The sequence below is a fragment of the Podarcis filfolensis genome (assembly GCF_964270895.1).
Source record: "Podarcis filfolensis genome assembly, chromosome: 10".
NCBI classification, from domain to species: Eukaryota; Metazoa; Chordata; class Lepidosauria; order Squamata; family Lacertidae; genus Podarcis; species Podarcis filfolensis.
In genome coordinates this window covers 27,851,362-27,875,662 of record NC_139612.1, presented here as the reverse complement: position 1 = coordinate 27,875,662, position 24,301 = coordinate 27,851,362, and the positions used below count along the sequence as shown (strand labels likewise).

At 40.6% G+C, this 24,301-nt stretch overlaps 1 protein-coding gene across 1 annotated transcript in view; it reads left to right on the top strand.

Annotated features, from left to right (window-relative positions):
• Positions 1-21,648, top strand: part of AMIGO2 (adhesion molecule with Ig like domain 2) — a 28,940-nt gene extending 7,292 nt beyond the window's left edge. The window contains exon 2 of the mRNA XM_083573668.1: positions 11,887-21,648. Within this exon, the coding sequence (XP_083429794.1) occupies positions 11,957-13,507 (1,551 nt within the window). The 5' untranslated portion in view covers positions 11,887-11,956 and the 3' untranslated portion in view covers positions 13,508-21,648. The remainder of the gene's footprint in view (positions 1-11,886) is intronic.
• Positions 21,649-24,301: the final 2,653 nt, after the last annotated feature.

The following is a 24,301-nucleotide window of genomic DNA, read 5'->3' as shown; positions in this document are numbered from 1 at the left end:
CAGCAATGCAGTCTTGGAAGTAATCAAGTTAAACCAGTACATGAACTACTGTGGCAAGGCTTTCCCAATCCATGAATGCCTGCAGCTGTCAAACGAGATGCAGTTGGTGACAGGCAATTCCTGGATCCAGAAGAACCCTCAAACCTTCTCCTTTGGGGAATCCAGGGTAGGCAACGGACCAGTTTCTCAGTCACGGGAACGACTCACCCACAGTTCATTCTTCATTATTTTTCTGCTCCTTTCCTTTCAAATATCTTGGGGTGTTTATCTTGTTGGTCTTCAAGGTGGTGGCACAAAATGTTATTGCTTTACTCAATACAGCTATGACTCAGGCAGTCTTTGGAAATATCACAGTAAATGAGAGCAGACAAGCTGTGTGTCTCACCTATTGCAAACATGAGTGCTTGGTGTACTGAAAACTAGTCACTGTTGGCATGTAAACTATGCTAAATCATTTCCCTATGTTAGCATCACATCTCTCTGCCTCTTGCCCCCCTCAATACCTGACTATGAATGCTATCTGTAACTATTTGAACCAGTGAATTAAGCAGTGTATCAGTGCTTTGTAGATTACGGATATTTAAGGCAATGTGGAAGATAGCTTTGGTTTCTCTTCTTTTATGCAAACTTGCCCAATTGTTATAACAAAAGATATTAGAACAGTAGAAACAGTGAGTTTTAGCTTCCTGTGTATATTATTATTATTATTATTATTATTATTATTATTATTAATAATGGGGATGAATGGCAGGCATCTGGGATACTTTGGGCTCAGTAATAGATGTTTAAAATATGTGCAGGCCATTTTTATTTGTTTGATGACATAAATTGTATTAAATTTGGTGCAATCAACCTCAACCTTAGTGGTTTAGAATCAGAAGTGATCCTGGCATTTCATACCTCTTGGATTCCTGTTTATAAAATGTTTGTTGGCTTGCTGGAGCTAGCCATGTGGTTGAAAGGGATGACAAGATAGCATTATGAGTTGCTGACCTTTTGTCCTTTTTCGTGTAATCACCAGTAATGATCCCTACATCTGAATATTAAGCTAGGGTTTTCTGGTGCCTGAACATCCCTGTTGAATGAAAGCAGCAGCATGCCCTTGTGGAGTTAACATACTGCAGTCAAGGAATTTGTAAAAGAGATCTGCCTGGCCTTTCATGACATTTTAGTTGAACAGACTCGAATCTGCTCCTCTATCTGGCTTTGACATAAATTCATAGTAGTATCCTTAATCACTTCCCTACAAAGCCCTGTTCCAGGATTCAGTCGTTCACTAATGCAGCGTTCGAGAAATAGCATGCTGATTCCTCTGACAAGGATTAGTGCATTCTAAACATCCTGGTGAGTTTTTTTGCCCCCTTCCCAATAATACTGTCATTGTGACTGCAGAGGTGAATTTCTGGAAAATAATTCAGTCCAAAAATATATTTTAGTCAACCTACTGCAATAATTACATTTCGTATCTTCCTCCGTGACATTTCATCTTTTCCTCATTCCCAAATTATGCTTTAAATTTTCACTGTGCTTTTTATGTGTATTTTTGCTTTCTCCTAAGGAAAACTGCTGGAAACCATAGGTTTCCATATATGGGACTAGGCGGTGGCTGTTTAGCCTAGTAATAATAATAATAATAATAATAATAATAATAATAATAATAATAATTTATTATTTGTACCCCGCCCATCTGGCTGGGTTTCCCCAGCCACCCTGGGAGGCTTCCATAGAAACCAAAAATACACTAAAATATCACAAATTAAAAACTTCCCTGAACAGGGCTGCTGACTACACTGACAGGTGTGGCCTCTTGTAAGATCTCACTCAGAGGAGCATTGTTTTCCCAGCCATGGTATATGAGATAATTTTCATACACATTTTGGTAGTACTATTTTTTTCGCCAAGAACTATAGTGCAAGATTAGAAGTGAGATCTGAAGGATCCACATATTATTTTATGAAGTGTCAGTCAGCTTAGTTTCACTTTAAAATGCTTATCAAATGAATTCCTCAAATATCCCAAGCAATATCTTATATTTCAAATGGGTAAACACCATATGCAATTACCCCCCAAAACACCATCCTACCTACAGCTCAAAAATTCTTTGTTTCTCTCTGTTGAACAGTTTTAATCCTAAATGTCAGGAATGCAAAAGGGTTGCACCTTGAACTTGACCCTAAACTTTAACAAATATAATATGTTTACAATTGCAAAGAAATCAAAATAGTTTTCTAGAAATGCTAAGTTGCTGTTTGTAATGCAAAAGCAATGCGTGAATTAAATTAAGTCACACCCACACCATGTGTTTAAAGCACCTAGCTTCCCCCAAAGACTCTCAGGGACTTTAATTCTCCCCCACAGAACTACAATTCCAAACACCCTTAAACTACAGCTCCCAGGATTTGGGGGGGGGGCATGTGCTTTAAATATATGTTATCAATGTGAGCTCATTCTTAATTTTCCCTGGGACACAGTCAAGTAGAACAAAACAAAAAAGCAACAAGGACAATGAAAACAAAGTAATTTAAATCTAGGTCATGAAATTAAAATAGCCATATACCGTATTTTTCGCTCTATAAGACGCACCAGACCACAAGACGCACCTAGTTTTTGGAGGAGGAAAACAAGAAAAAAAATATTCTGAATCTCAGAAGCCAGAACAGCAAGAGGGATCGCTGCGCAGCGAAAGCAGCGATCCCTCTTGCTGTTCTGGCTTCTGGGATAGCTGCGCAGCCTGCATTCGCTCCATAAGAAGCACACACATTTCCCCTTACTTTTTAGGAGGTAAAAAGTGAGTCTTATAGAGCAAAAAAAAAATGGTAATTGATAAACCAATGATAACATATCATCTGTTAATAAATAAACATTAAACAGTCCTTTGATAATTCCCAAGGTCCATCAACAAAAATACCAGACAACACTTCAGATTAACAGCAAAAACAATGCATTTCCAAAACTAAATCCTGACATCAGCAACAAGTGATAGCCCACCCTGCTGCTCTCTACAGCAGAAGCAGCCTTTGTAGCTGGAGTCAGTCAAGGTCTCGCCTTTTCAGGCCAGATCACAATAGGCCAGGTGAACAGCTCTTGTGGGACTTGCAATCCGATGACACTTTGAGGGGCAGCCTTTGTAGGCCAGCCAAGCAGGGAGCAGGACTCGCAGTAAAGCACCTTCAAAAGCGGCTTTTGACATCCGGAACAGCATAAGCAGCCTTTTGTAGCTGGAGTCAGGCCAGGTGAAAATAAGACAGATGAGCAGGTATTCCAGAGCTCTCAATGAATTATTTCTGGCACTTATAGCAGTAGCTTTTGCCGCTGGAGTCAGTCTAGCCCCCATCCTCTCAGACTAGGTAGAACTGGGCCAGATAAGCAAGGAGCAAGCCCTGTGGGCTCACAGGAAGATTCATTTTAAAATGTACTGTCCACTTTTCCTCTGGGCTGCCTCATTTCGGGTTCCAGATGGGGGCTCACATAATTGAATGTTGCTCCCGGTAAACAGAAAAGCTTGTATGACAGGAAGCATGCTAGATTAAAGTCCTGTTCACCAGCATCTAATTTTCTAGGCAGGGGTTTTTAATCTTGTTTTTCTTGCCTGGAGAAGCATTTGGTCATCTGGTACAGCCTACATGTAGGTATCTCAGTTTTCTTTGTTTACAAAGTGGGAGCTATGTCAAGATGTTGCGATATGTAGTGTTCTTTTCAGGAATTCAACCACTCTTTCCCACCACCACCACCTCTTTTCTGATTTTTTAAAATAAATATTATTGTCCCCCTACAGTTAATCAGAATTTCATGACTCCTGGGCACACTCAGTACTCATTGGATTGTTTTGAAGGTCCTCCCTCTAGGATTTCTCTTCTAAAGTTTTTTTTGTACTGCTACAAAACTTGGCATTCACACAACCCTGCTGATCCCTCTGTCACGTGTGTGTGCGCAGCAATGTTTTGAATGTGTATGCAATGGTGCTCACCATCTGAACATCAGAAATAGAGCACAGTGTTTAGAGAGCTAATATCCAACTTTTTAAGTGTATAGAATCCTTAAAGTAGCTGACAAATAAAAACAGAAATAGGTAAATAGTCATAAACAGTATTTATCTTAAGGGTCAATAGGCAAAAGCTTGTGAAGCAGTAACTTCATTATTCTAGCCAATAATTGAGGCTGTTCTGCTTTTAATGGGTTTTTAACATTTGGTTAGAATCCCCATCCTCTTTTCATCAGTGATACAGTGGTACCTTGATCTACGAACTTAATCCGTTCCAGAAGTTCGTTCTTAAACCAAAGTGTTCTTAAACTAAGGCATGCTTTCCCATAGCAGCGGGGGACTCAATTTACAAATGGAACACACTCAACAGGAAACGGAACATGTTCTGCTTCCAAGGCAAAGTTCACAAACCAAAACACCGACTTCCAGGTTTGCAGTGTTCTTAATCCAAGTTGTTCATAAACTAAGCTGTTCTTAAACCAAGGTACCACTGTACTAAGAATGGTGTTTGAATTTCCTCTTTTATATTCTGAATTGGTGGGGAACCCATAACGGATGAATATCTACATTTGATTTTGTAATCTTCCGTTTTCCATTTTGTGTTAATGACATTCAGAAGCAATTCAGAGGGTTGTTTTTTTTTTTTGTTTCTTCAAAGGTTCTGGCAACATCATATATGAGAAAACTGTTGGTTAGCAAACTTACTGGGTGCTGTTGGACTTGATGGTTGCCTCTTGGCTGACCCTATTTTTTAGTGCTAATGTGACATTAAAATTAGATTGGAGATATATTGCCATCCTGAAGCAATTTGATGGGACATTAGAGTAATTTCTGAATAAGTAATCAGTACCATGCTATAATCTGGTTACACGGTAGGTCTGTTCTTTTCAAAAGTGGAGAGTATTTTCTCCTTGGTTTAAAATTTAGAAGCAAAGAATCATTCTTGCCAAGTACATGATATAGCAAATATAAAAAAGTCACAAACCCATGTTGCCCCCTGGATTCACTGCTACTGGCAGCATACTTTTGAGAAGGGTCTTAGAGAACAGGAGTTTTCAAGATCAGTGACAGTGGTCATCCCAAAGTTTTGAAGCAACTGATCAAATATTTTTAAATGTCAACAAATCTTCATAACCCTGAGCATTAAATGTAGCACTCATGGGACACTATTGTCTTTTGATATGTGGTTCTAGAAACTGGAGGGAAGGGTTATAAAGGGGTGAACATCTGCTTAAATTCTCCTCATCTCTGATGGAAAGAGGGACATTTGCAAGAATTCTTTCCCCATCCTGTCCCCATTATACCTTTCACACAAATACCCCACCAGCATTTTCTGCATTGGGACATCAGAGAAAACTGGGAGGAGGCAACCGTAGGCCACTGCAAGAGGCGCAGACTGCAAATTAAGAGACACAAATCTCTGGAATTGTGGCGTAAGGAAAAATCCTGCAAGCAAGAAGCATATAATGCCTCCCAGTCTGACTGAGAGGCTTCTGTTGCCATACAAGATCAAATGAAGCAAATGGGCTGCTTGGCTGGGTGATTCACACTGGAGCCTGAGAGCAAATCACAGCCTATGGGAACTTATAACCTGCAGTCCTAGGTGAGTCACCACATAGACCAGTAGAAAACAGACCTGACACCTTCAGTTTCTAGATCTGGCAACTCATGATAAGAGGATAGCCTATTTCCTCCATCCAATTAAATGGGTGGGCAGGGTGAGCTTGCCCCTAATTTTCTGCTGTAAGTCTTCATGTTCTTTGTGACTCTCAGTATCTCATTTGGGCTGCTGACTTTGTTTTTAATAATGTACCACCGTGTTAGTTAGCATGTCTTGGTGGCATACACATCCTTGTTATTACGAGGTAACTCATTGGCTGGTGTTGGTTGCTTGTTTACTGCCACTGTTGGGAAAAGAAAAGAAAGGATCAGCAGATCATTTGGAAAGTGTGATGTGGCATGCAGGTTGCTTACACTTAAAATGTGAATACTTGGGCAAAACTAACACAGAGCAAAGTAGCACTCAAAACATAATGTTTGTCACTGCACATTTCTTAATGCAACCAGTACCATGCCTGTTGACAGGGGTCAATTTGTGCCTAATAAACAATCCAAATGATTAGGGCATGGTTAATTTAACTACCCATCTAAAAATTCTTCCTGCCTAAGATTCATGCAGAATGGTTGTCTAGGAAATTTTCTATTTTGGTTGTAGCCAGAAACATAGAAGCAGCTCAAAGTTAGCCTATCATACTGAATTGTTCCTGCTTGGCTGGTAATCAAAATTTCATGAAAGCTCCATTTGAACCAAAGTCCTGAGTTTCCAAGAGTTCAGTGCCTCTTGAACTGCATAAACTGGAAGAAAATGAAGGTGGATCTCCGCTTGTTCTGGGGATGATGGCTCAGCACAGATCCTTAGTCCTCCTCTCCATTAATGCTCTTTATCCCCTCCTCCCAATCCCCAAATGACTATCAGATTTGATGAGCTGGATGAAAGAAAGGATTGAGTGTTCCAGCCCTTCCTGTCCCCATTCCTCTTAATGTCCACCCTCACTGCCCATCTTTCCACCTTTAAGCTTGAATGTAATTAACACAATCTGTATTCTTTGCATTTCATTGTCCTCCGACGGCACTGTTTCCATTCCTCAAACCCCACACCCATGTCTGCGATACTTCATGCCAGAATGAATTTGTTAAGTCTTTGATATGTCGTGAGACTCTTGGTGGTTTTTACTGAGAACTAATGGAGCTTGCATCTGCATTGCCCTAATTTGGATTCAGTTTTTTCCTAAGTTAAGTGCAGAGGCAGCCAATATGGTGCCCCACATTGGGCTACAACTCCTGTTGGCCATGTTGACTGAGGCTGCTGGGAGATGTAGTTCATCAACATCAAAAGGGCACCTCATTGGCTATTCCTTGTCTAGTCTGTGTTGGAATGTTAGAAGACCCATCTTTTGCCTAGGATCTTAAACAGGTGTTTGAGATGTTTACTGTATGTTCATAATTTGTGTTTCTGTGATGCTGAATTTACCTTAACTTGGTGCAGAATTACAGAAGTGTTATACCAAGTTCTGAACGTCCTGCTTCATAGCTGGATTACTGGCAACCTCAAAAGGTATTATGTACTCTTCATTAGTATTTCAGAGTGGCATGTTAATACACTAATATCCTAACGTAGGAGTGTAGGACAAAGCAGGCCTCTGTCATAGAATTTACAGTCAGAATAATCGTTTTGGGTGCCTTTTTTAACAAAAGCCAACAGCGTTACAAGTAGAATATTTAAAGGGGATAAGAAACTCCATAGAGCTGCTCAACTCTTCCACAAAGCAGGATGATCCAGTACCAACCTTTTCCAGATCTGTCTAATCCAGTGTGCCAGAAAGAGACAAGAGGCTCATGACAGATCTCTCCAGGTGAATGTTTCATTTGCATCAGCATTGTGGGGAAGATAACACCCACACACCCATTCCTGGTTATACAGTGGTACCTCTGGTTGCGAACAGGGTCCGTTCCAGAGCCCCATTTGCAACATGAGTAGAATGCAAACTGCGCGTGCGCGGGTCGCGATTCGCCACTTCTGTGCATGCGCGTGACATCATTTTGAATGTCTGCACGAGCGGTGAAACCCGGAAGTAACCCTTTCTGGTACTTCTGGGTCGCCGTTCGATGCAACCTGAAAAGATTTAACCTGAAGCAAACATAACAAGAGATATGACTGTACAGCATTAAAAGAACCCAAATATTATTTTACTTGTATTTAATTTAACTAGAACACCAAGTCCAAATATTCTTTGAATTTTACAACATTAGGCTTTAATCGCTGCCACCCCTCTCTCTGTGGATGTGGGTGTGAATAATCCTTCAATTTCTTGTAATAAAGAAGCCATTGTTTGAGTGACAGGAATGATGATTATTATTATTACTATTATTAAATGTTGTTTGGTTGTAACACCTACAGTATTTATCCTAAAAGTCCCATAATAAGAGAATTGTTTGCTGCAGATGGGTTTGCATCCATATAATTTTTTTAAAAAAGGAAAAGCTCCCGATGCACATTTGAGTCATCTAGTTCCCTTCAACAATGCAGTGAAAGCAAGCCATAATATTCCTGATTCATTTACAATACAACTAAAAAAATCGTTTTTATCGGGGGTGTGGGAGAGTATCCTAGCAGAAGACCTTTCTATCCTATTTCATAAAATTGATACACTGCTAGATTATAGAAAACCTCAAAGCTGTTTACAAAAAGATAAAACAATAAAATCTAGTGCGTTTTCTGTGAGTCTAACAACTACAATTGCCAACTTTTATTTTCTCTCCCTCCCACTTATTTCATATTAGGGCGCAGAAGAAATCACCCTTATATTTAGACCAAACACATTTTTCTTTATTACCCATGTAGAAAATTCAAAACAGATGGGGAAACATCGATATTTGTTGTTAACACTTAATTATTCTCATTTGAAGAAGATTTAAAATGGGGAAAATACAGAATTTTGGGGTTTGGGGCAAAATGTACAAATGTAAGACTGGCATTTTGATCCTTTCTTAAAACATCCACAAGCTCTATTGGATTTGAATATTTTAATTATAGGTACATTTGTGATTATTTATTTTGCTAACAAAGTCAACATTATTTCAAATTCTGCAATAGCAATTCACAAGAACACTAGCATTTCAATACTTGTGGCTTCCAGTGTCAAGGTTATGAACATTAAAAGAATATCATTTGAACAAATATAGTTGAAATGGAGAGAGAAGCTTGGATTTTTACTATAAACGTAGCTTTTTGTGAGTGCCATGCAAACTATGAACAGAATAGTTTCCAAACCAGAGCTTCAGCTGCTGCCATTTTTTAGACTTATCTTCATAACCTCTTTACGGTCATGGGCTGTATGCCCCTAAATATCAGTCTGGGGCAGGAGATGGATATTGCACTCATGTCCTACTTGAGGGAAAGGATTATGTTCTTAATCTTTTTTTCCTTCCAGTAGCACCTTAAAGACCAACTAAGTTAGTTCTTGGTATGAGCTAACATGCATGCACACGAAAGCTCATACCAAGAACTAACTTAGTTGGTCTTTAAGGTGCTACTGGAAGGAAAAAAAAATTTGTTTTGACTATGGCAGACCAACACGGCTACCCATCTGTAACTGGTTCTTAATCTTGTTTTGGATTCTGAGGACCTCTTGAGAATCTGCAGTCTTTGGGCTAAACTGATGTGATATTGATTCCGTGAATGCAATAGCGTGCCTGTTTGTTTTTGCAGTGGTTTTCAACAGCACAGAGACTTCACCTGAATATCTTCCTTTCATGTTAGACAAGGGGGTGGTTGTGTGAGGAAGGACCTCTAGAGGTGTGGAAGTCCCGTGTGAACACATTTTTGCCAGTGAATATAGGGGGAATGGCACAGTCAGTCTTTTTATCAAGTGAGTACCACTTGTGGTGATGGGTAAACAAGAACTTTGCTACCCATCTGTAATGTGGAAACAGTAGTGACCCATATCACAGGATAATCTTGAGGATAAGCCCATGAGAATGATAAATACAGCTGAAACATTACTAGATACACAATACGGAATGAAACTTAGAGTGCTGAATGGCACTATTTAGCGGGAAGAAACCCCAATTAAAATACTTGTTATTACATATTTTTACATGGCTGTTTATTTGTATACATTTTAGAATTTTATATATGGATGTTTTATGATCACCAAACCTTTATTAGGCACTACAAATATAGGCTAAGTAGTAAAAGTGGACTGAAACTTCAATCAAAAAACTGATAATGCCAAAATTGACCATTGGAACCCTAAGGATCCAGCACAAATGAATCTGCGAGATTTTGGCACTCAAAGTTAGTTTGTTATAGTAAAAGAATGCTATTTGCAAATGTATACTGTCTGGTTCAGAATTTCCACAAGGTGCAGAGTAACAGTGTTACCTAATCAGGAGGTATCTTTTGCTTATGATGCAAGTTGCTAGGCAATGGAGAAGAAGAAAAAATAACCAGGCTGTTCTGTGTTGGTGCTTCATAATAATAAGTCACTTAGCAGTGCAGGCATATTTAAGGGAGCCCAAGCCTTCTAAGAAGGCTTTTTTCTTACACTGTAAACTCACATTATCATTCACTTTTTGCTATCATTGCTTGTTGAAGCAATAGGGAACAATCTTGTAAAGGTAGCTTTTAATTCCGATCTTATCCTTCACCCTTCTCCCCTCAAAGTGACCCTAATACCATGAAACAAAGACTGCCTGTGGTTGCAGAAGAATATAAAGCAGACAATACCAGACAATAGCAGCAAAACATCTGCCAAGTACAGTGGTACCTCGGGTTAAGTACTTAATTCGTTCCGAAGGTCCATTCTTAACGTGAAACTGTTCTTAACCTGAAGCACCACTTTAGCTAATGGGGCCTCCCGCTGCCACTGTGCCACCGGAGCACGATTTCTGTTCTCATCCTGAAGCAAAGTTCTTAACCTGAGGTAATATTTCTGGGTTAGCGGAGTCTGTAACCTGAAGTGTATGTAACCTGAAGTGTATGTGACCTGAGGTACCACTGTACGTGCAAACTAACTACACAGGGAGGGCAGCAATAGGATTGTATATTTCAACCTACAAAAACCACTTCCACAAGAACTGGGCTTTATGTAGCTGTAAAATCATCTGAACTTGCTTGCCCAGGGTAGGCATTAGGGCAATTCTAACACTGGATCTCCTGGGACGCTGGCATTGCCAGCAAGGATACCAGGATTTCATCCAGGTTACCCATATGGGAAACCAATTCGAATATGCCCACAGGTAGGGATGAAAGGATCTGTCAATTCCATTTCTTTACGTTCCTCATTTTTCCCAGTCTTAAATTTGGTTCTCCACATTTGCGAATTTTCATTTTAATCTTAATCATGAAAATTATTCAGCATTTTAGTGAAATTTTCTCCTAATGAATATATTTTTGTGTGCACACATTGATGTACACATTTTGCAAGCAGTTTCTCCTAAGGCATGTTCTTGGTTATTTTTAGCCAAATATTCGTTTTTTATGCACACATTCACCTAATACGTGCATTTTTACAAAATGAGAAACAGCATCGCAAAATTCAGATTAGTGGGAATTTTAAAGTATGGCTGTTTCTGTTCTCATATTGGATCAGAAAGTGCAAATCTGATAAATTCAGCTTCCTATGTGAACTGAATTGAATTTCTCTCCATCCCTACCCACAGATTACATTCTTCTCAGGAGCATATGAATAAGCCTTCGTATGTTTGGCATCTTGACTATTCCTGTTCAATCAAGTGCATATCTGTGTCTATTTGGGGCCATCCCCTGAAAAAAAAACGTATAACAGGATCTCAGCAAAGAGCAATGTGTTGCATCAAATACTGTGGTAGTACACACTATTGTTTGTTTACAAAATATTTATCCTAGTAACCTGTTTTACTTCTTTTCAAGATGTCGTTTTGATTCATCCATGCACCAGTGGCTGGAAGAAAAAATGCACATTGACCCAGTCAGATGTTTGGCACCAGGCTTTTAGCTTTGAGACAATGTGCGCTCAGCTCTGCATTCGAAAAAACCCATAGAGTTTGAAAGAGAAATACAAAATGACATGGTGTGTAATGCTAGGCCTTGCAAAGAGATGGGCAGTCAAACAGGAGAGTAATGTAAATTGGCAGATATCAAGTTTAGAAACTATTTTGATTTATAAAAATTAGCGCCATACCCTAAAATTGGTTCAGGAAAGCTATGGGATAGCTCACTCATGTAAGGAAACGATAGCTACACAGACTCCTGTCTCGCTCCCACCCTGAACAATACTGAAATGTTTTCTGGTGACAACCATGCCACTGTGAGACGTTGGGTGATTGGAAGAGATTAATATTCTTTCTCTTTCTCTTAACAGCGACTGGCGCAAAGCTAACTACATGTATAAAGTGTGGCAAGGAGCACTGGGAGACGGCTAAAACACAGTCATGTCTTCTGTTTGGCGCACCATTTCAGCTCTTCACGTGAACTACAAGAAACTGATATGCCTCTTGGTCATCGCCGTAAGCGTATGCCACAGTGCCTCTGCGATGTGTCCTGCCGCTTGCATTTGTGCCAGCGACATTGTGAGCTGCACCGGCAAGAACCTCTCGAGAGTGCCCGCAATGCTCTTCAAGCACACGAAAAGACTGGATCTCAGTCACAACCGAATTGGGATTTTGGATCATGACTGGATGCCAGTGTTGCTTGATAAACTGGCCACCCTCATCGTCAGCCACAACGGCATCATGAGTATCTCCACAGGAAGCTTTTCGGCGACTCCAAATATCAAGTACCTCGACTTGTCGTCCAACAGCTTGAGGTCGCTTGGTAGTCCTGTCTTCCAGGAACTGAGAGTTCTGGAGATTTTGTTGCTGTACAACAATCACATTGCCCATGTCGATTCTGCTGCTTTTGGAGGGATACACAAATTGCAGAAGCTCTATTTGAGTTACAATTCTCTCTCCCAGTTCCCGATTGACCTGTACATTGGGAAACGTAAACTCTCCGAACTTGTGCTATTAGACATTTCTTACAACCAAATCCAGTCGATACCCATTCACTACATGAGCTTAGTGCCGGCCAGACATCTTAGTGGGATCTATCTTCATGGGAACCCCTTTTACTGTGACTGCACACTTTACTCCATGCTAAACTTCTGGTATCTTAGACACTTCAGCTCAGTGGAGGATTTCAAGGCTGAGTACACATGTGTGTTGCGGTCAGGCTCCAATATGAATAAACTGCCCTTATTGCACGACAACTACTTGAATTGCTCGGAAAGCACCATCAATGGCTCTTTCCACGCATTTGGCTTTATTCAGGAAGCTCAACTTGGGGAGAGGCTGATCGTACCTTGCGACACTAAAATCAGCGATGCAGGCACCCACTTTGTTTGGATCAGCCCAGACAATCAGTTTTTGGAGCCCAGCAAAGATATTGAACACTTCAGAGTATTTCTCAATGGGAGTCTGGAAATCGACGAGGTCCAGTATGAGGATGCTGGACTTTATTCCTGCATTGCAATAAACAGGAAAAGACTGTTGAATGAGACCATCGAGGTGAGGATCAATGTGAGCAATTTCACCGTGGACCGGTCTCACTCCCACGAAACCTTCAACACGGCTTTCACCACCCTCGCCGCTTGTGTAGCCAGCATTATCTTGGTCCTCCTTTACCTCTACCTGACGCCGTGCCCTTGTCGGTGCAGGTCCAAGAGAAGAAAAAGGCAGCCAAGCCAAAGTAACCCACATGCCTCCATATTGACCTCGAATCCTCCCCTGGACCTTCCAGCTGATGAGAAAAAAGCCAGCAGCGGCAAGAGGGTGGTGTTCCTTGAGCCCGTGAAGGAGCCAAAGCCGGGACAAAATGGGAAAGTAAGGATGTTTCCTGGTGAGAACATCATTGCGGAAAGTATCCTAAAAACTCCCCGAACGAAATCGGAATCCGATTCCATGAACTCTGTGTTTTCGGACACGCCTTTCATGCCGTCCTCTTAGCTTCCTGCCTGCATTCGCATTGTATGGCTAACTCTTTCAACAGCTGACTGTCCTCCCTCTAGCCAATCTTAAAAGAATAGGGGAAACTCTTTCAAACCAAAAGAAATGATGAGTTCATTCTGATAGGTGGTGGTTACATGCCCATCATTCTGTAAACCTGGACCAGTGCTGGGGAGGAACACTTTGCTAGATGGCTTTTGCAGCTCTCTGCTTTGAAGAGGCCACATCATGGCAGATGCCACTGCTGTTTCAATTTCTGTGCTTATAGGCATGTGAGTGCCGTTCAATGAGTGGCGTTTGTGCACTGCTCCCATTCACTTCAGTGAAGCTTGTATTGGAGAGCTTCCCAGCAGATTAGATCCTTGGCTGCGTACCTGTATAGAATTTGTGTAATTGTAATTATCAGGGATCCGAACCACAATCAATATGGCTCCTAGAGCTTAGATTGATAGGGAAAGAGAGAAATAGCCATTTACTAAACTTCTGGTTTCTGCATTTAGGCACTGAGCACATAACAGAAACAAAGGAAGTGATACAACAGAAATATTTCACAATGGTTTTTTTTTGTAAATTATGACCTAAGATTTGTGATTTTGGGGGGAGGGGAGCTGTCATCTCCTTCTGAATACTAGAGATTCAATAGCCAGTAACTGAATGTATGATTATGTGGTTTAAATAAACTTTCACTATGAGAAAACTTTGACAGAAAACACTTGTCCAAAGTTACGATTTATAAACCACTTGAGCCTTTAATGCTTTTCTCTCAAAAGGGACAGTGCTTTGGTCCTATTAAGAAATTGGAGCCAGGGCGATGTTCAACAGGTAAAGTTTCCCCACCAGTGCACAGAGATGGGAGAAGCTGCACCTTTGGAATATCTGGGTTCCTCACCATTCTTAAAGAGACATGAGCTATGTTGCTTCTGGAATGTGGCCACTTCATCCTACCTACTTATTCTGAAACATGCATATGTGGTGTGTGGCTTGAGGACAGAATATCTTAAAAGAGGAAAGCAGAGGATTCGTTTGGAAGTAAAGGAACCAGGGTTTGTGCAATTAGATGTTTTGTATATGAGCTACTGCACTTTGAACACTTTTGCTGACTTGTTGAGAGCCATAATGGAAACCACCAATCCCAAATTGAATCCAGCAGGAGCAGCCAGGCCTTCTCATTATCAGCGATGAAGTGGCTGGCGTGTCCGGACATTGCCTTCTACAGCTGACGGGGGAACCTGGTTGCATCCAATTTCCCGGATTGCAGCCTTACTTAGAAGAATCGGAGTAATTCGGCAGGTTTTTCAGAACATATTAATGTACTAATTTACAGGCATATAAATTGCAATGTATCAATTTACAGGCATATAAATGACGATGTAATGAAATTTGCATTTCGTGGTTTGATATAGAAAGCATCAATTAAGTACTTATTTCTAGGCTTATCAGTTTCAAGAATTTTCCATTCCTAGCAGAAGAACTAGAATTTTGTAGGATTAGGCCTTTATAGTTATTTCCATCTGCTTTAGTATGGTTTTTGTTATAAAATAGACTACCAAAAAAAAAAGCCGTGTTGTTTCTAGAAAACAAAAGACCCCAATATTTTAGTGTTGTTTGTACTTTTTGCACTCTGATCAAGTAGGTATACTTTGCTGCAACAGCACATGGAATAGCTTGTTCAGCCAAGGCTTCAGTAGCATTGTGTCCTTGGGAACTGGGAGAAGCCAGCCTTCGTGTTTTGCTTGCCAGTTGCAATCATCTTATGAAGGTTGCTGTCAAATATTTCTCATGTACGGTTCTGTGTGGCGCTTGAAATGCCTTTGGGGTGACCCTTGGATGAGTTTTCCCCAGTCCTCCCCCACTTCTCCATCCTCAACTGAGCCAAGGAGAAGCTTTTATATCAAGTTGTGTTTGATGTCTAATGTCTGGCTGGCAAAGTTTCACTAACCCTGTGATGCTCTATGCATAAAGTACTGTCCTAGCATCCTGCATCTGATCCATTCCAATAGCTATGTTTCACTGATGGCAGCAGTTGTTTAGTTTGAGCCTTGGAAGGACTCGCATACCAGTTCATAAGATCAAGCATAGGGCTGGGTGATATCTGGTTTTCAACTTTGTGATATGTCACCAGCTACACATCGCGATATGCCAATATATCACAGTGTCTGAAATAAGGATGGAGCTATGTAGAGGCATTGGCTGGCTTCACAGTTTTTCCCCACATTGTGATTTTTGCATAGCACTCATGATTCACAATATATTGCCAGGTCAAAAATTATGAAACCGATATCACAACATGGACTTCAAACCTGTTTTGGATGATATATTGATATATCGCCTAGTCCTAAGCAAGGGCATCCAGCCTATACCCAAGCAACATAGCTATCAGCTCTCTGTACTCAACTTACACAATTCCTGATTTCCTTACTTCATTTCACCTTTTCTTGTACATGGGGCTGAGAGTGGTTCACCTCCCACAGGGCTCCTTCTGGTGAATATAACTAAGGACTACTTGTGCAACATGGGAGCTTATAAATCTAAAGTAAATACATATAATTTTAAACATCCCCTTTCCTCAACATTCCCCATGACCTTCGCCTAATTCTTTGATTCAGCATCAAAATATCTTGAAATAAGCTTTTTGACTAGCTGCAGTCTCTTCTTTGGTGAATAATCAAGGGCTTATACTGGTGCCGAAGGAAACTTTTACTGTCTTGGCCATAAAGATCTAAATAACATTTGTGGATCAGGGTAGATCTAAAAAGGTTTGTAGTTCAATGCAGTGGACACCAAAACAGGGTAATCAGTTTTGCAAGCTGGAGACCAGCTTTGGTCCTCCAAAAGTTGCTGAAATAAAATTCCCCTCAGCTATTGCAAACATGCTCTCGATTCTCAAGTGCTCAAGGCATGGCTTATCATTTCAAATTGAAACAATTTAGATAGCAAAGGACAAGATGATACTGGGTGTAGCAGAATTTGCCCACACACTCCCCCATCTTCGTTTCAGGGAAGGCATGAAATGGATGCTGTCAAATGTTTGGCAGGCTTTGCCTTGCTGACGCTTGAATGACGTCTTGAAAGCCTGTGAGCTTGAACAAAATTCATGTGCTATGTTGAATCCATGAATCCTGCATTCAAAGTGTCAGACATTATTTGCCACCCGCAACCCTGCATCAGGCTATGAAATCACAGCCTAGTGTATTATGAGAAGTATAGATACGGTACTTGCCCAATCTGACCCTCTCAATATTCTGTACTACAACTCCCATCATTCCTGAGCATGACATTTGGCTTGATCTGATGGGAGTTGTAGTCCAGCATTAGACTAGAGAAGGCCAGAGGAAAAGCGTCAATTTGAGAATGGAAGTTGGGTGTTGAATTTCTAAGCATAAAAATAATTGGTTGTTTTCAATGTAAGCATTGCCCAGGCAGGCACATTATGTGACCCATGGGAGCAGCAAAGCAACCAGACTGTACAATGGTGATGGGATAAAAGCAGACCAAATCTCTATTGACAGCAGCAGGCAGGGCAAGGGTTGGCATGGCATTGGCTCCCAGGATCAGTTCATCGTTCCATGTTGATGGAATGGATTTGCTGGGTTTGGATCGCTCTAAACTGGTATGACAGGAGGCAGCCAGTGTTGAACCTTGCTATGGTGTACGCCAAGCAAACAAGGTTTCACTGGGGGACCAGGGTGCAGATTCCAACCAGGCTGATACTGAACCCACGTTTGGGTTTGCCGTGGTCAATCCTCCCCTCAGGCCCCTTTGGGGGCCCCCTATACTATGTTGATCTTGACCAATGCCATTTCCACCCTCATACAAACAACATTCTTCTGCCTAACGAAAGAAAGCCACAGTTTCACTGAGGGAAAAGCGGAAAAATACCCAGCCAAGTGCCAATCAGGTTGAGAGAGAAAAATTCATTTCCAGCCCTGTCAACCCGTGACCCAAAATTGCTCAGTGAAGGCTCTAACCCAACGGTGGGAGGGCAAGAAGCTCTCAAAGCTCCAGGGGAAGCAGCCTTATATAGGCTTTCCCCTCCCATTTTCAGCAAGGGCTCATGGGACAGCTTTTTCCCATGTGCCCATCACACAGAGAAGATACTGGGCGAAACCTTGCCCAGTATTTTCTTGCAATCTATGGACACAGCACCTCCAGGCAAAGTCATCCCATGCTTATTTGACATAGAACGGGGCCTATCAATGAGAGAGCCTTTTCAGTTCTGGCACTGTGTTGCTGGAAAAACTCTCCAGACAGGCTTACCTAATGCTAACCTTGGTCATGTTTGTGGCACCAGGCAACCTCCTCCTTACTTTCCCACCCTTTTAAAACCTTGGCAGTTGCACAGACTCATTCTGGTGTTTTGTGTGTTGTTTTCGTTTCACCATGTGAGTTGATAGTTATTCATCGCATTCCTATGCATATCTATGCCAACACAAATCCCATTGCTTTCAGTGGAGCTAACTCCTGGGTAAATGTGTATAAAATTGCAGCCTTTTAATATCTTAATTGTCTAAAGCACCTTAGAAGCAGCTCTGGTAAAGGGCAGTATAAAAATACTCTAAACAAAGAAATAAGCCCTCAAGTTGTGACATTTTGCATAAGTGTGACAGAAGATCGTCAAGGAAAATGTTCTAGCCGGCTCACTGGATAATGAAGAATTTGCTGCTGACCTTCGGAAGAGCATGACCTAGCCTTATAAGAAAGCGTTGCTTAAGGAATCTATTTTTTATTGACGGAGAGAGAAAGAAAAGTTGCAGGATTTGCTGCTGTGTGCCATCTGTGCATGGACAAATTGGACTGTGCAAGGAGGAAATGAGTTATTGTAAAGAAGGAACATTTTGTATTTTCGTCATGGAAAACTGGTGGAAACAGCAGTGTTTGAGCTTTTAGCATTTGGTCTTTAACTGATAGGTTGGGATATTTTAGTTAGAAAAGCCATTACTTCCTAGAGGTTGGGCACAGCCGATTATACCCCTTTAGAAGTCCTATTCATTGCTGTGTGACTTGAGTAGGATAAAATCCATTGCTTTAAGTCACCAAATGATTACAAAATGCAAAGTAGCATGAATAAAATAACCACTGGCTCTTGAAGTTGTTGTCCAGTTATGAGAACTGGAAATGAACCTCAAAATCAGCCCCTTGTAATAAATATGCTATGCTGAGCACATTCAGTTCCCAATATTTGGGGCAGTAGTTCTGGTTATCAAAATGTGCAAAGTGAATTGTTACTTCAGCAGCATAGCTTTGTATATCATAGAAGAGACTGATGCTCAATCTACAGTGAGGAATAATTGTAAGAATAATCAAAGGCTTGCTGGATCAGATAAATATGAATGTCGAACTTGTTTTTAGCTTATGACTTGTACTGATAATTTTAGTGTACATTTTATATTTTATGCAAGTTTCACAGAGGTCTTTAGAGTTAAGCAGTATGCAAATTCTGCTAAATAAATGTCTACAACTATACATAATTCTGAGCGCAGGCACAATGGTACAGCTGTTCTGGAAACACACATTCTCCCCAAAATTTCAGAAAGATTTTGTTCCACCAGTTTGTAACAGAACTGAATTGTACACAGCTGTGATTGGGTGAGCATTTGTGAGGTGACAATCCCTTCTCACCAGGTTTGCAACATTGATTTTCCTGTTTTAAAGAATGAGGGAACTAAATAATATTTCACTGATTGAATGTACGTGTAGCGCTTTTGAAAGCGAAGCTGGAGAGCTCTTCTGAAGCGTACAAGATTGACGACGCAGTCAGTATTGAGTTGTCAGCAAGGACACTTGACAAATAAATTGCAGAGAAGCCAGGCTCAGCACAAATAAGAACAAAAAACCCACCCCATGCTCATTTCTGTTTCAGTGTATGCTTATACACAGTCCATGTCAGCTTGCTATTTTTTAAAAGAGCTAATTAGTATTGTTAAGTATTTGGTTTCACTCTTTCTTTTAGCCATTGCTTTGAAGTGTACTGCTATACAGGTATTTCCTAACAATTTAAAAGCTGTAAATTTGACATTAGGGGTGGACTGGTACTGCAACTTGTCCACGTGTCATGCCCTCCTCCATCAGCCAGCCAGCCCTTGTGTCCGACCTGGACCCTGCAATCATCTTCTGTAGTCCTTCTTTGTGTGCTTCCTCCACTGACGGTCTGGAGGGTGGCAACACAAGAGCGGGCCTTTTCTGCAGTGGCTCCCTGTTTGTGGAATGCTCTCCCCAGGGAGGCTCGCCTGGTGCCTCCATTACATAGCTTTAGGCGCCAGGCAAAAATGTTTCTCTGTAACCAGGCCTTTGACTGATAAACATTCTATGGCCTTTTAAATGTGTTCGTAGGAGCGGGGGCTATTGGTTGGCTTTTGTTTTATCATATATTATTTATTCTCATTTCGTAATTTTATGCTGTGGACTGCCCTGCGGTCTTCAGATGGTATACAAATTTAATAAATCTCAGACAGCCTAGAAAATGAATGGTTGCAGCTTTGAAGTATCCTGGTATTTTTAAATGATATCTTAGTGGGAACTGTCTTACTTGGCTCTTCTACGTTTTAAGCCTGCCTCTTATCATTGTTAGGGGTTGTAGCCAATTAAGTAATACTCAGAGAAGACCCATTGAAATCAATGGGCTTCAGTTAGTCAATGGACTATTTCAGTGGGTCAGTTTTAACTATGAATGTGTCAGATAAACCCCCATGTTTATTTGCTGGTTTTATATTTTACTTTATTATTTATGCAGCGTGTGAATCGTTTGATTGAACTGCTGAACATCACCCTGGAATGTTTTGAATGAGAGTGATTAAGAGATTTTTTTAAATGCTAAAACACCATTAACAAAATACAAACTCTCGGTGTATCTCACCTATCTCCTAACTGTAAAGCAAATGCAACTCGTCCCATGAAAGAGCACATTTATGTAACCCACCAGCAGTAAACTAAGTTAGCTAAATAGGACCAAAACACAACCTCCATAGAAATTAGTGCTGGCATCTAAATTAATAGAGAGGATTTAGGCAACACAGCTGATAAATCTCTGAGCTGAACATGGAGATCAGCTTAACTTACCTTCTTGGACTTAGTAAATCTACTTGATATATCATCATGACTAAAGCTGTTCTATGTCAGTAGATCAGAGTTTTCTCCTTGATGTAGTAGCTGCCTGTAGGTATTTTATTATGGTCCTGAAGCATCTGTTTGACATACTCTCTGAGGACTAAAAGTTTCCATGGATGTATTTTTATTTATTTTTGTCCTACTAATGCAAAATCGTGATACATGTTGTCAAAGTGTTACATTATTCTAAAACATGGAGGTCAGGTATTCAGAAGACTGCTCTGTAATTCCTCTGAGATGAAGACATCTATTTGTGCAAATAAAAAATAAAGAAAAGATCTGTTTATTGCACACAAGAGGGGAACATTGGTATATCCATGCTGGAAATGTGCAGCTGTATATACGTCCAGAGATGATCACATTTGGCATGGGACCCATATAGTGCTTAAATAAAAATTATTGAGTCTCAAACTAAGATGAAAGCCATAAATTCTGACTTTGGAATTTCAACCCTCCAGTTGTATTTACTGAGTAGTTACAGCATGCATACGCAACGTTTTATTTATGTACCATTTTCTTTATAATGGGTGGTTTTCAACTAAGTCTTATTGAAATTAAGGGACCTAAGTTAATTATGTTCATTAATTTCAATGGGTCTACTCTGAATAACACTTAGTGGAATGCCACCCTAAGTCACATGATCTAGGCTCAAATCCTAGCCTTGAAGTGCTAGGATTAATTTGAGCCAGAGATTGCTAGGAGTTAAGTCCAATATCCAAAATACCAGAATATTTTGTGTGTATAATTGTGATAAATTATTCCTGAATTTACCCTTGGATTAGTGGAGAGCTTCAATAAAGATAGCAGAATATTTATTTCCCATTCTAATGTATTTTCAGCTTCTTACCCTCTTTTAAAAAGATCAAACAGATATATGAAGAAACAGCAGGTGCGTTAATATTGTCTTCACAAGTTCCTTGTGTTTATATTCTCACTTTGTGTTGCATACGCTCTTTTTTCTGTACAAACCTTTTTTTGTATTTCTTTGTAGAATGATTTAAATTGACTGGAAATAAATATTTTCCCATTAAATCTAATGGATGTCGTGACCTTTGCTGAGTGTTAACAGTCTCTCTAAGTGAATGTCAACCTCTTCTATCAAGCACGCACAATGGGAGTTTCTTTGGAATATGAATAAATGTGCGTTTTCAGCCTCCAGAACAGCGGGTGGCAACATAATGCAGAAGAAAACACAGGGCGGGGAAGTTAGTCACTCCTCTTGCTTCAAGTAAATTTACTGGGCCTGTGTCAGCTGTGGATGATGAAGCCATTTGTGGTCATCTCTATCCCAAAGGTTGTGAAAAGCACCTTTCCCTTGATGCGTGTTCAGGCTAATCTTTTAATAAAGCAATTCCATATTTCAGATATCCCGGTTTATTCCAGTTTCCTTCTCTGAGTATCAGCAGTGAAAGATAAAAGCTGCTACAATTTCCATAATGAATGGCTAAATTTAGAACACGTTTATGAAAATGTCACGAGGGCTAATTGCTGTAATTTTGATATTATCCTTTGAAAAGCGAAAGCCTCAAAATAAGCCCTTTTTGGATCACAATGAGAGATTTTTAAAAACAGGTACAGGGGTAGCCAAGATGTTGGTGTGCTACAACTTCCATCAGCCCCTGCCAGCAAGACCAATGGTCAGAGATGTTGAGATTTGCAGTCTGGAGAGCACCACATTGCCTACCTCTGATTTTAAAGAAAGCCAACATAGTTTTGCTTTCTGTGAAGATTAAGAAGGGCTGCCCTCATACACACTTGTCCTCTTGTACACTCAGACATACACACAGATCTTTTGGAAGCAGAGGACTTGAGTAGGAGGAATCATTCCTGGCTCCCACCACCAAAACACAAACAGAGACACGTGTAAGTAAGAAAGATCTTTCTTCAGACAGGTGAAGGCACAGGCTCAGAAGCAGAGGCTCAGGAGTCATCATTTGGGAGCGATGAGTTTCAATGCCCTCCCCACCGCACTCTTAAAGAATTGGAGTGGCATGCTCACTATCAGAACTTGCTTGTTTTGTAAGGATGTCAAGGTTGCAAATGTGCTTCCATTAGGGTGGGTGAATCCGCTTCTATCTACAAAGGCAACGCCTGCTTTTTGACAACTAGATGCACCCTCAAGCTCCTGTTTTCAGTCACTGCTGCCTCCTGTTCTGGCTCTCCAATCTCCACAGAGGCTCTCTGCAGGAACATTATGGAAGAGAGCAGACTTCTCTCACTTCTGAAGCAGCTGAAGTCAGGTCAGAAAGGAGAGATTCCCCTGGCCTTGAAACCAGATCCCCATCATTCAGCCCTCATCCCCATTTCTTCTTCCTTCTCCGCTTCCTATCTCAGAGCCTGCCAATCCAAGCCCAATCCTGACAGCGCTGTGAGGAGCCCACCCACATTCAACAGAATGGACACACAGGTCTGTGCTCTCCATTGTAATGAATATTTACTACATTGCAGTTCCACTGCTGGAATAGCTTTTCGCAGTGGTGCTTCCCAGTAGCTTGCACGAAATTAAAGCATTTTGCCTCACCTTTGCATGGGATGAATATATATGTAATCATCAATGTCTTGATAAACTCCACAGTTCCCTGGAATTCCCTGACTGACTGCCGTTTGTTCTTTGCACTCATAACTAGAAGTCTTCTTCTGTAGCCTTTACTGTTTCTCGATCCATCAGTGTTAGCAAGACCAGAATAGCTCAAAACCCATCATCCTGCTCCAGCATAACACCCTCAGGCTGAAAGTATGAGATATAATACTGTTTCCAGAACCTTCTAGTTGCTAAGCCTTGATAGATGAGGGGAAAATACATTTCTCCTTTGTGTTGTGGGTGTTTTCTCACTGGCTACAGCAAGGACATCTTTGGAGATTTATGTCTGCTTCATCCCATGATACGTTATCTCTTGCTTCATAACCTGACAGTTTATTTATTTTGTTGACGCATTCAGATTACAGCACGTTAAGTCAAGTCATGTCAAAGTTATGGCTACTGGTATCCCATTACATTGGTCCTAACTGGATGCAAGGTAGGGGTTGTCCTGATGTTTTAGGGCTTGAAAATCGGGGGTTCTGGGAGAAGAGGAATGAACCCTTCTCTCCACTCTATTCCCCTGATCTAAATATCCCCACTACCCCCTGAAACTGTATTAACTCCATGGGAGAACACACACAAGTGGCTGCATGGAACTAAAGTCATATCAGTGAGCAGAAAACAGGAGGACAGTAGCAAATGATGCAGAAGGCCTGTGCCACTTCCCTGATGAGATGGAGAAGGGGAAGGGGAAGGCAAGGCAGCAGTAACGTCCATGTGGTGCAGGGTGGATTTGATTTAAATCAAATCGAATTAAATCATGATTTAAATCACTAGTCAGTAAGACTTGATTTCAATTATTTTTTTACAGAAAGACTCATTCTTGCCGGTATCATCTAAATATTTACAACCAGATGAAAGTTTCATTTTTGGAATAAGAAATCTTCAGAGTAGTTTTTACAGTTATATCAAAAATTACTGATTTGGTTATACTATTAGAAATACATAGACATATAATTATGAAATTATTGTGAGGTTTAATAAGTTAACTGCTTATATTTGGGCAACTTTCCTGCTGTACTTTACTGGAAGGAGAAAAATAACCTTTTCCTTAATAACAATTTAAACAATTTATTTAACTAAAACAACAACATTATAGCATATGTGTC